At 47.6% G+C, this 12,442-nt stretch overlaps 1 protein-coding gene across 3 annotated transcripts in view; it reads right to left on the bottom strand.

The window, feature by feature from the left end:
- Positions 1-12,442, bottom strand: part of ASAP1 (ArfGAP with SH3 domain, ankyrin repeat and PH domain 1) — a 352,794-nt gene that overhangs the window by 276,263 nt on the left and 64,089 nt on the right. For 2 of the 3 annotated variants that reach the window (XM_087447447.1, XM_087447446.1), the window contains exon 3: positions 1,658-1,784. The exons of the other annotated variant lie outside the window; for it this stretch is intronic. In XM_087447447.1, the coding sequence (XP_087303573.1) occupies positions 1,658-1,784 (127 nt within the window). The remainder of the gene's footprint in view (positions 1-1,657; positions 1,785-12,442) is intronic. 3 annotated transcript variants of the gene reach the window in all.

Genomic DNA, 12,442 nt, shown 5'->3' with positions numbered 1-12,442 from the left:
AAATGCTCCTCCATCAGCATGTTCCAATTTACCACAATTAAGTGAAGGACAGACCTATCATGACATGGAAAGCCTGACAACTCGGTTTAATCCCAGACACTAAGCATCAGGCTGGTGCAAGACTGACAGTTCACAAAGACGAAAAAGTAAAGAAAAAGATCTATTTACCTCTGGGTTTCAAACAAACTGAGTTAGGTGGTATTTCTCCAACTGAATTTCAAAATTCAGTTCAATAACCCAACATTAGCTTCAAAGAGAACTCTAGAAGCATCCTCAACTGGCACAGACTGTTCACACTAATTTGCATCACCAGGCAGGCAAGATGGGACCCAGCACGAACAGAAATCGCTCCCCTCCTGAAATTTAGGAGCCCTGTGCTTCAGAACGCCAGTTCTGCGTATAACCTGGCCTGAAGAGCCTCAAAGCCGTATCAAGAGCAGTTTGCCCACAAAAGCCCAAGCTTCTCAACATTACAGACGGCTGGCCACGGCAAGCTTAAATCAGAAAGGGCTCCCCAAACCTCCAATGAGCCAACCGCAAGATAATCCACCCAGGGAAGACGATGTGCCTTCCTAACTTCCCCCAATGCTGTCTTTTTAGGCTGAAATAGGTTTGGCTTGTTTGGAGGGGAGTGGTGCTTTATGGCACGTACAGATGGTGCAGAGTTTCAGGGCAAAAGTCCTATTTTTATAGAGGTTCCGAGGCTTCTGCAGCTCGTGGGCTTGCAGGTTGCTCCTAAGCTACCCACCCCGGCCTAACACTAACTCACTTAAAATTTTAAAGGAAATTGCCATGCCCTTGGCCCTGCCCCCAGACCCCCACAACGGTTCTTGAAGGGTCCACATAAGAGGAGCTGTTCTTTCTGCTGTCTCAGGCCTCCCTTGTCCCCAGCTGGCCAGCTTTTCCAGGCAGCATCGGCCTCAGGTCTCCTCCGTTCACAGCCTATGAGTGCCCTGTGGGCAAGTCCTGCTGGCGCAGCAGCTTCGAGCTCTATCAAACCTCGGGAGAGCGGAGCCGGGTGGGGACCTGTCTGCACAAACCTCTCTTTCCACCCAGGGCTTCAGGGGCCGGGGACTAGCGGGGAGGAATCCTGGGGGAAGGCAGTCCCAGCCTGAGCTCCCTCTCATTCCTCTGGGATTTTTCCACCGGCCCCTGCCTATGCGGCCAAGCCTGCCTGGCCGAGCCGTGGAGAGATGCATTCACTGACCATCTCCCAGTCCCTTGCTGGTGACCTTGGCCACGTTGCTTCGCCTCCCTCTGCCCTGGGTGGCCTGAAACCACCTACTTCTCGGGTTATGAGTCGGTCACAATGATGGGGAAAGAACCGAGCAAACCGCCTGGCATCCAGGAAGGGCGCAAGACAGGGAAAGGACTCCCTCTTCTTCCTCGGGGTGTCCAGAGCTTACTCAGTCCTCTCCCCACCTCCAGCCCCCGGGGTCGGCGCCGGGGCAATGGGGGCGGGGGACTGCACATCCCAAGTCCCCCATTCACCTGGGAGCGGGGGAGGGGGTGTGGCTCCCCCAGCCCCCAACACCCCCTTCCTCCCCGGCTCCGACATCGCGACAAGCCCACCGCGAGGCAGCGGCTGCGAGCAGAGGCGGCGCGGCGTCCCCGCGGGCGGGCCGGGGTCTCCGGGGGGCGCGGCGGCCCGACCTACCTCCTCCAGCAGCGTGACGGTGTTCCTGCAGTTGTGCAGCCGCGTGGTGAAGCTGGACGTGGTGGGCGAGTTGTAGTCCTCGGTGGTCTCGGCGATGAACTCGGAGACGGAGATCTGGTCCGGCATCCTGCCGGGGGGGCGAGACACAAGCGGGGGCGGGGGGTGAGTCACGGCGCAGGCTCCCGGGGCCGCGGGCCGCCCGGCGGCTCATGAACGCCCCGCGCTCCCGCCACCCGCCGCCCGGCCTGGCGCGGCTGCCGTCCCCGGCGGCGGCGGGAGAAAGGGCGGGCGGGCGAAGCAGGCGACGCTCGACGCGGGGCCCTTCAAACTCCGAGCGGCGCGCGAGGCTGGGGGCTCTCCAGGACCCGCCTCCCTCTGCTCATGCCGGCGGCGCGGGGGCTCGGGCCGGGCAGCTCGCGGCGGCCGGCTGCCTCCTCAGACGCTCTGACAGGCGGCGGCGAGGACACCGACTGCCTGAGCGCACACTCCCGCGGGCGGGCGGCGCTCCCGCTCCAGTCACGGGGACAAACAAGGAAGTGCTCTGCGCACGCGCCGTCGCCCCCGCCGCGGCCCCCGCCCCGCCCCCGCCACCCCCGGCCCGGCCCCCGCCCGCGCCCCCTCCCCGGCCACGTTTCGACGCGGGCGCCGCGGCGGGGGCCGCGCGGCTCCCCGGCTCCGGAAGCCCGGGGCGGCCCCCGGAGCGGTTACTTCAGCGAGCTCGTTCCGCGAGCGTTTTGCAAGAAGGGGGACCAGAGAAAGTTGTACGCGTGCTTTTTCAGTCCCGTGTGGGTGCACGAAGCGAGGCCCGGAGCGCCGCCTCCTGCTGCGAGGGCCGCGGGCCGAGCCAGCGGGGCGCAGGGGCGGCCTCCGGGGCCCGGGCTTGCCGCTGCCCGCTCGCCCGGCTCCCGCCCGCATTCCCTTTGCAGGGCGCTCCCCGCCGCCGGAAGGCTAGTTTTGTGCAGTTTGCTCAGGTCGCTCAAATGCTAAGTGAAGACTAATGAGACTTTTTGCTTTTTTACAATTTTCTGATCCTTCCATTTGCACTGCTGTTTTTTCAACCCGGAGGACAGACGAGGGTCAGGGAGTGTAAAAGGCATTTCCCGAGGTGCAAATGGTGTACAACGCTAAGCAGATGCTAAATTTCAGCGGAAAAAGTACCAACAGATTGCTCATTCCTCGGCCCCGGCAGATGGCTATTTTTTTTAACCAGCTCAATCTACTTAGTCCAAAGAATCCATTTAATTTCTCACCATTGATTGCGGATGAAATTGGTTTAAAAAAAAAAAAATCTAGGCCCCTGGGAAGCTCCGCACGATCGGCTCCTGTAATTGGAGCCAATAGGCGCAGCCTTGTAAACTCGTCTCCCAAATGCGCCCCCTTCGGGCGCAAGGCTGGCCCTATGGCCTCCCCCAGGATTGAGTTCCTGCCATCTTATATGGTTAAGTGTCTGTTCTCTGGTCCTTACCCTCAAATACAACGGAGTACCCCCAAGGCAGGGACCTTGTCTTAGCATTGGGCCTGGTACAGAGTTGCAGCCGAGAGGTTGTCAAATGAAAACGCATCACCTCGCTTACTGTGACATTTACTAAGGGCCTACTATGTGCCCTGGAGGTTTAGTGATGACAATGCCCCTGCACTCATGAGCTTACCTTCCAGTAGGGAAACAGACAACCAACAAATACGTAATATAAAGTGAAGTACGTATAAAATAAGAAAGTCATGGAGGTGTTATTGCATAAGGGATGTTCAGAGAAGGCCTCTCTGCCAAGTTGACATCTTGAGTAGAAAAGAGAATGAGAGGCTGAGTCCCATAGAGAGCCTTGACTATGGGATCTAGGCCTTCAGTTGCCTCACAAGAGGGGGAAAGATAGGTTACCAACCCCAAGAGGCTATTAAAAGACAACGGACAAGAAAGTGCTTCGTGCACAGCGGAGCCATTAGAATTGGAGGCGTTTGGTCTCCCTGTGTTGGTTGCACTGAACCTGCCCTGTGCCTCCAGCAAATGCTCATCAATGTCAGGTAGGCAAGTGTCTCAGCCAACTAAAGGAAGACGTTCTCAAGGCTCTGTGCACCAATGAAGACTCTCCCCTGGCAAAGCGAAGTGCTGAGAAATCAACTTTGAGAGGCATTCTGAAAAATAAGTAAACAAACAGGCACCCACTTTCTCCTCATTCGGTTTTAAAAGTTTGCTTTGGAACACAGTGAGGTTGAGGTTCTGGGGAGATAGCCAGATGGTGAAAGCAGGCAGTTGACTTGCACTTGGAGGTCACTTGCTCACGTGCAGTGGTTGACAGAACATGGGCTTTTAGTATATGAGCCACCCAGAAGTATAGTTCCACATACTAAACAGGTCATCCTGCATCTGGAAAATGCCGTGACTTGGAGCAAGCTACCCCATGGAGCAGTTGAGAGCATTACAGCCAGCACTTGGACTCCCATCCACTCCAAGAAGGCCTTCTTTTGAGCTAGAAACCAATTTAGACTTTGGTTTTGCATTTATTCTACTCTTCCCTCTATTCTAAGTTGTCATCTAATGCCTGTCACCTCTGCTGGGCTGGTAGCTCCTTCCATCCCGTATGTATGGCATATAGTAAACACTCGATAAATATAAGCCATTATAAAAGCCTAGAGTCAGTGAATAATTGCCTCAATTCCAGGAGCCTTGGATTCCAGAGCTTTCTCTCCTAGTAACTGATGCTGTCACCTTGGGCCTTGGTGCCATCACTTGTAAAATAAAGGGGTGGGTATGGCAAAATGACCACACAGATCCCTCCCAGCTGGAGCTGAGTCTGTGCATACTCTCAGCTCTACAGATGCAAGAAATAAAGATTATTACAACTACCTAAGCTAACTGCGATAGTAAACAGCAGGGGAATTCTTTCCTGAATTCACCAGAAAGCCCAACCTGCTGCCATGAATTGTTGTTTCAGTTTCAGTTGAAGATTATGTTATGTATCTGCTCCTCCTCTCCGTCTCCTCTGGCCAAGAAAGGAATATGTGAACAACGAGATATTGTGCCTGGTAAGTATATACCTCCTCAGACTGGTCTGCAATTAGAATTTCAAAGGTTCACACCTCTACCTACTATTTCTGGGATTCATGGGCCATAATCCTCTTTAAATTTGAAACCAGGCCTTGGTGCAAACCATCTGCACCTCTCATTTTTTCAAATACCCTGAAAACCATTCCTGTATATCTAAAAGTGAATAGACTCTGGTGTAGGCAAAACGCTGGATTTCTTTGTGTGGAGCTGCTCAGAAATACACATCATCCTTTCCAGAGCCAGGAAACACACACACACACACACACATACACTCACACACTTATACTTGTATATGGCCGGCTTTGTATAAAGCAGGCATCATCTTCATTGTCATCATCATAATCCCCATCAAAGACTGTTCAGCACCCTTGCACTCATGCCAGTTTCTTACTCTGAGCACTGCTGATTGGGGTAAGACAGTGGTCCTTGCAGGATGCTCTCTATCTCCTTGAAAAGTGGCAATAAGAATAGCTGAGGCTTATTCTTATGGATAGTGGTGGCACTACAGACCCCACGGTCATCAAGGAATTGGATGAGTTATGTTTCCAGTTGCAGGCTTCACTCTCATGCATCTGCCTAACAATCCAAGGGGGTGCATTTGAAGATGGCTAACAACATACCAGAGGTGGGAGAGAGGGGGTGGGGAGTTGGGGGTGCTCTGTGGGCCCAAGAAACCAAGAGGAGCTATTGATGCTCCCATCAACAGTGCTAGCCAGCATCCCAGCCTGACGGGATAGAATTACAGCATTCATCAAAGGCTCCCAATGCCTTCACGGGACAGGGTCAATGGAGTAGAGTGGGGAGAGAATATGCTTTGTGATACATGAACCTAGGTTGAATCTCTGCTCTGTCACTTATTAGCCTTGTTTTCTCATCTGCAAAATTAGGGTAATAATAAAACCACACTACAGGTTGTTATGCGAAATGAAATGAGCAGATGTGGATAAAGTGGTTGACCTATAATGAATAATCAACCAATGTTAGTTCCCTTTGAAATCCCTTTTTATGTGAAGTGTGACTATAAATGCATCTCTTTTCACTCCACGACTCAGATATATCACTAAATTAGTCACCTGGAGGAGGAGAGAAGAGGGGGGGTGGAGGCTGCACAGTAATTCCCAAAGTCTGGGATCCTGAATTTGGGAATAGTCTTCAGAGACCTGGGTTATTCTGGTAAGTATCCTTTGTGAGTTTGGATCCATTAGTGATGGTTCAGGATTTTGGAAGTAAATAAACAGTATCTAGAGTCAAATAGGATGAATACCAATCAAGATCAGAAGTGAGTTGACACCATAAAATAAAAGCCTTGTTTTCATTGATCACAGCTCCTGTAAAGAATAATATTCTGAGCAAGGCAATTTCTGGAGGATAGAACAGGGCATTTATTTTGCAGAAGCATGAGTTATAGGCTGATTCTCACATGAGAAAGACGGGATCACATCTCTGCCACATAGCAGCTGTTAGGCCTTGTTAAAGTAATTTACTTCTCTGAGTCTCAGTTTTCACATCTGCAAAATGGGGGCAATGAAAATAGCTATCCCTTAGTGCTCTGAGGATTCAGTGAACTAAGGCACATAAAGGGCTTGGCAGGGTCTGAGATATCATAAGTAAACAATCTTATGGGAATACTGAAAACCTTACCTGGAGATATAAATTCTGATATTGCTTCCAAAAAAAATTCACTGAGACCTGCTAGGTACCAGATACTTGACTAAGTAGAGAATTTTGGACATACATATCCTTCTTTAAACTTCATGACAACTTTATAAGGTAAGTATAATTATCCTCAATTTACCAAGAGAGAAACCCGAGGCTACTGGGGTATAGGATACTACTTTCTGACTTGCTCTCCTGGGCCGGGCACTGCACTGGTTGTTATACACGCAGTGTCTGAATTCATTCACATAACAGTCCTGATATGGGAGTATTACAATAATGGAAACTGAGACACAATGAAATCTCACCGTGAGTTAATGTCTCTGAGCCTGGCAGACGAAATCTAGTACTTTTTCCACCGCCTGCAAAATTGGTCTCTCCACTATACTACCTCTGTTAGATATTTTTCCCAACCCAGGCAACCAAGGAAAGTATTCTTATTTCACCTAACTTATGAATTCATTTTCTATCATCTTAATGAAGTGCCAGAAGAAAGGAAAGCACTGCGTGTGTTGGGGGGGACAGGAGGAGGGAAGCATAGGTATTTGAGTCCATGTGTTTTACTGCTAGGCTCATGCTGCCATATTCCTCCTAAGCTAAGGACTTTTTTCATGTGCCTTGTATGAGTGCTTCCCAAATGCACTCCTGCAATTTCATGTAATAATAAATTTTTTTAAAAGCCCATTGTAGGGGGTGGCGTAGTGGTTAAGTTTGCACGTTCCGCTTGGGTGGCCTGGGGTTCACGGGTTCGGATCCCAGGCGTGGCCTACGCACCGCTTATCAAGCCATGCTGTGGTACCATCCCATATAAAGTAAACGAAGATGGGCACGGATGTTAGCCCACGGCCAACCTTCCTCAGCAAAAAGAGGAGGATTGGCAACAGATGTTAGCTCAGGGCTGATCTTCCTCACTAAAAATAAATAAATAAATAAATAAATAGCCCATTCTAGTCCCAAATGTGCTTAATTTAATTTAAATACTCCAAGTAAAACCACTAGAGTGTTCTCAGTAAGTAAAGAGGAGAACATGGTTTGTCTGGGGACAAAAAACTGCTCTCTGTTCCGACTATTCCTTTTTTTGTGTGTGTGTGAGAACCCAGAAGACATGCAGTGTAAATGTCAACTGAATGAACTCAGGAATATATTTCTGTTCTGTCCTGTAAAATAACAATAATAATATCAACTAATAATTGTTGTGCTTATTATATGCCCTGTACCATTCTGAGCCATTGCAGGCATGACCTCACTTAATACTGGCACCAACCAAATAAAGCAAGTACTGGTATCGTCCCCATTTATACATGGGGGAAACCTGAAGCTTAGACGTCACCTGGCAAGTGGTGAAGCAAGACTGAGCAGTCTGATTTCATGGTCCATGTGATCACCCACCCTGCACTACGTGCTCATCCAAGACATGGGTCCACAGCCCTGGGATAATTTTCTGTTGGAGCCCATGTGTTATCTTTTTTCCCTCTTTCCCTCATTACAAGCCCAAATCAAATGCAAGCTTGACTGGTCTGGAGAGCACTCCCCTTGCTCCAATCCTCCAGTTGGGAATAATCTTCGCATGGATGTCTGCAATATTGCCTCTCTCACCCTGCCATAAGCAACAGGAGGATGCTGGCACTGCTCAGAGGGACTTCAGACTCATCTATACATGGAGAGACTGAGAACCTCCCCAGAGACAAATAGCTCTGTTAGTAGCAGGGCTAGGCTCTGAACTCACATCTTCCTCCTGAGTTTCCTGCATTACAAAATTCCCAGATTGTCAACCCTGAGGGCACTGGGGGACTAAATAGTATCCTTCTCTGTATCACCTACATCTCCAAGGAACTGAGGTAGGGGACAGGAGGTTCCTGGAGCCCCAGGTTGGGCATTTTACAAGCATCGTCTCCTGATATCTCCCCAGTAGCCTAATGAGGTACCATGCCGTCTGCTGAGAGAACTGGGAGACATGCACATTCTGCTCAAGGTCAAGTTAATACGTGGAGAACTGCGATTGACAGCCGGTCTGAATTCAAACTCTGCAGGTTTTTTCTTCCCAACGGAAGGCACTGCCTAGCACGGGCCCCCTGTGGACCCCTAATAAATGTGTTTTGGATTTAACTGGCTCCCTTTTATGAGCAACATCATTTCTAATATAAGTAAAACAACCTCTAGTGAAGAAAAATTGTGGTGTTATATGGGAGTCCTAAAAACTTGCAATCTGTAGGAGTGAGGGATTTTAAATCTTAGTTTATTTTGAAAAAGAAACATTAACCTGAAAAATGAGAAAAACTTATAGAACATCCAAGTTTCTTTTCTTTTCTGATGAATGTTTTGTTTTCAGTTTAGCTGATCCCACTTTTACTCATGCCCACTTCTGTGCTATCTCGAGATGGAGAACATTTCTCTATTACACCCTTTTCCATGGCACCATTTTCCAAATAGTTATACTTCTCCCACTAGACTGTGAGCTCCTTGAAACCAGGCGTTTTTCCATTTACCGCTATAGTCCCAGAGTCTCAGGTGCTTAAGAGACACTTACTGAATAGATGGAGGGAATGGATGGATGAATGAATGAATGAGGAAGGATGGATGGATGGATGGATGAATGAATGAATACATGAATGAACAAACATTTACGCGGGGGTGTGTGAAAGGAATTGGGAGAGGAGAACTGGACAGAGGAATCCTTGTCCTCAGAGTCGCTTCCATCATCTAACATCACCATAAACTACTAGAGTCAGAAAGAACTTCAAGGATAATGTGGTTTCCAATCCTTTCATTTTTCGGATGAAGAAACTGATTCGCAAGTGGTGGAATGAATTGCCCAGCATTTCCAGGCAGATTTGTGGGGAACCTGGGCCAGATCCCAGGTATCCTGCTTCCCAAGAGTTTTTCCACTCCTCCAGCTTCCCCAGTTATAGTTCAAGGGTGAGATTAAAGACCTTGTGTCCAGAAAAATATCTGAAACTCCCAATGAAGAGCAGATTATGTTGGTCTTTGCATCACAGTATCAAGGAATGCCTATAGACATTTGCCTACTATTTAAAAACTCTAACTGTAGAAAAGTTGGCACAGATCACTTAACTGATGCCCCTAATTTTCAGCAAGAAGACTGTGAATAGTCTGAGACCGGAGTGGTACCCCCCTCCTTTTTCATTCTCTTGTCTCTTTCTCTTCTTTCCTGCTCTCCAAAGTCAACTAAGTAAGCTGCGAGCTTGAGGGAAATCAATGTCAGTGGATGGACATTCTAAGTCCTCCCATCCCAACCCCTGCCCTTCCTTAAGAGCCACTTTATAAAAGGCAAGAAGTCGTGAGAAATAAGGACAGAGATGTTCTGTGACTTGAACACTGGGAGTCGGTCATGATATTTTTTCAAACAACCCACCCCTTCCCCCAACCCTGGGCAGCCCTACAGCACACAGAGAGTGCAGGTGAGATTTCCTCTCTGGCCAAGTCCACTTGACTCTCCTGATTGACAAGTTCTTTCCCCCTTTGGCATTTTCAGAGTTGAGACCACTGTCTCCCGAGTCCCTGAGGACCTTCCCCAATGGGGGTAGACATATTAGGTTGGAACCCAGCAGTTCAGTTCCATTCCACAAAGTTATGAAGCAGCTCTACAACCTTTCTGGTGGTTGAGAGTGGGCGATCTGGATTCAGATTACTCGGGTACACATTCCAGCTCTGCCTCTTAGGGATTGTTACCTTAGGCGATGTACTTAGTATCAGTTTCTTTTCCTTGAAGAAGAGGATAATGAGAAGGTCTCTCTCTCATAAGGTTGTCATAAGGTTTAAATGAGATAATCCATGCAAGATGCTTAGCACAGTGCCTGCAATATAGTAAATGGTCAGTAAGTGGTAGCTACTAATACCATTACCTGTATCCTAAACAGGTCCTATGCTAGACTCTTCAGGAGCCAAAAAGATATGTAAGACACAACCTTCCAAGGAGCTCACATATAGGTAGAGATACAAGTTTTCAGCACAACTGATGAAATGTTCAAAGAATTCAAACAGAAAATAGATATATATTTAAAATACATGACCTATGAATGTAAAGTCCTAAAAAGGTGATTTCATGTGTGGCTATCCCTCTGATTTGCCCAAAGCCCAAGTAAGACCTATTCATATGAGCATTTTTCAAAGCTGCTGATCATCTGAAACACCATTCAAGAAGAGAAAATTGAAAAAGGACAGCTATTTGAGACCTTGGCACTGAGATGGAACACGGCATGCCAGGGAGGTCAGCTCGTTTTCCTCGGCCAAATCGTTTCACCTCCTTTGGTCTCATCGTCCTTGTAATTAAAACCAGGAACCTGGAGCAGAAGCTCTCTGAGGTCCCAGGGCAATAACATCCTATAATTCAATGAATTCTTTTTTGACATCAGTGTTACAACCAATGCCAAACAGTACAAGGCCCCCAGCTCTCCCTCAAGGTTTACTTGTAGGTAAAGAACAGTCTGGAGGTCATCAGTTCTGGGCTGGGGGCCCCCGTTAGGGGCACCCTAGAGTATATGAATCTATTGCTGTGAATTATGTGAAATTCCGGAATTATGTCAAATGTAGGGCATCTCTCTATTTGAAAAAGGAAAAATGCCCACCCACTGCAGAGTTTCCTTCTTAGCATATGCTATTTGGTTAACATCGTTCTCAAATGTGAACATTCCGAATCACACTAGGGGCTCTAATTGAAAAAAAAACAAACTCTACAATTGCTAGTAAACCTTCTGACAGACGCATCTAGCTTCTGTTCCCCGTTTTTTATTTTGTTTTCTGAAAATTAGCCTTTTTGCTCTGACCTTAGAGATTTAGCAGTATTATACAATCTAATTTATAAAATTGCTGTCTTTAAGTGGACAGCAGAGAACTCACTGTTGATTGGATCTGGGGATGATTATTTTCAATATCTTCCATTTTTCTGCAAATAAATGACTTTTCTCCTAATTTTTGTTTCGAGATTAACTTTCATTTACCCCCCAGCTAATTTCGGCATGTTGAACTTAGCAGTTCAGACAGACCTTGTAGGACATCAACCGTATTATCTGTCTGCCCCACATACCCCCTTCTTTCAGGAACTACCCCTCCCTGACTCCATGTGATTCTCCAGAAACTGTCAGTCATGTGTCTCTACCTTCCCATCCAGAGGGGTGGACCCAGGCTGTCCAATCAGAGTATCCCAGACTCTTGAAAGCAGCATTGATGGGTATTCCAGTGGAGGACTGACATGGATGCCGGGGTAAACAGCAACATGCACTTTCTCTAGAAGTCTAGCTCAAAGGACTTCGTGGGCCTTCAGCTACTGGTGACCATCTTTGCCACATATGAGAGAGCTTGCCTAAGAATGATGCTAACCAAAAGATGGCAAGAGATGGAGGAAGGGAGAAGAAAAAAGATGGAGGGAGGGAGAGAGGGGGAGTCCTGGTGACATAATTTGAACCACTGGTCTATCTCATCGGATGCCATTCCAGCCCTTGGACTTCCCAGGTATGTGAGCAACTATGCTTCTTTTTTAGCATAAACTGGTCTGAGATGGGTTTCTACCAATAAAACTAAAAGAGCCATGGTTAATCTTTTCCTGGGTTCCAGTACCATCTTCACAGTTAGTAAATGTGTTACTTGGACAGGCTATTCACTGCCTCGGAGCCTCAGTCTCCTCATCTGTAAAATGGGGATAATAATATCCACCTCAAAGGATTGTTTACAAAAAAGTACATTAGATAATACACATAACAGAATGGGAGAAAATATTTGCAAATCATAATCTGATAAGGATCTAGTATCTAAAATACATCAACTCTTACAGTTCAACAATAAAATCACAACATTTTAAAAATGGGCAAAGGACTTAGACATTTCTCCAGAGAAGATATACAAATGGATAATAAGCACATGAAAAGATGCTCAAAATCATTAGTCATTAGGGAAATGCAAATCAAAACCACAATGAGACACCACTTCACACCCACTAGGATGTCTATAATAAAAAAGACAGAAAGTAACAAGTGCTGGAGAGGATGTGGAGAAACTGGAATTCCCATACATTGCTGGTGGGAATGTAAAACGCTGCAGGAGCTCTGGAATACAACTGGCAGCTCCTCAAA

This window comes from Ceratotherium simum, chromosome 23 (genome assembly GCF_057802395.1).
Source record: "Ceratotherium simum simum isolate JZ-2026a chromosome 23, ASM5780239v1, whole genome shotgun sequence".
Classification (NCBI taxonomy): Eukaryota; Metazoa; Chordata; class Mammalia; order Perissodactyla; family Rhinocerotidae; genus Ceratotherium; species Ceratotherium simum.
Note: the sequence above shows the minus strand (reverse complement) of the source record. Positions and strands in the feature narration are given on the sequence as shown.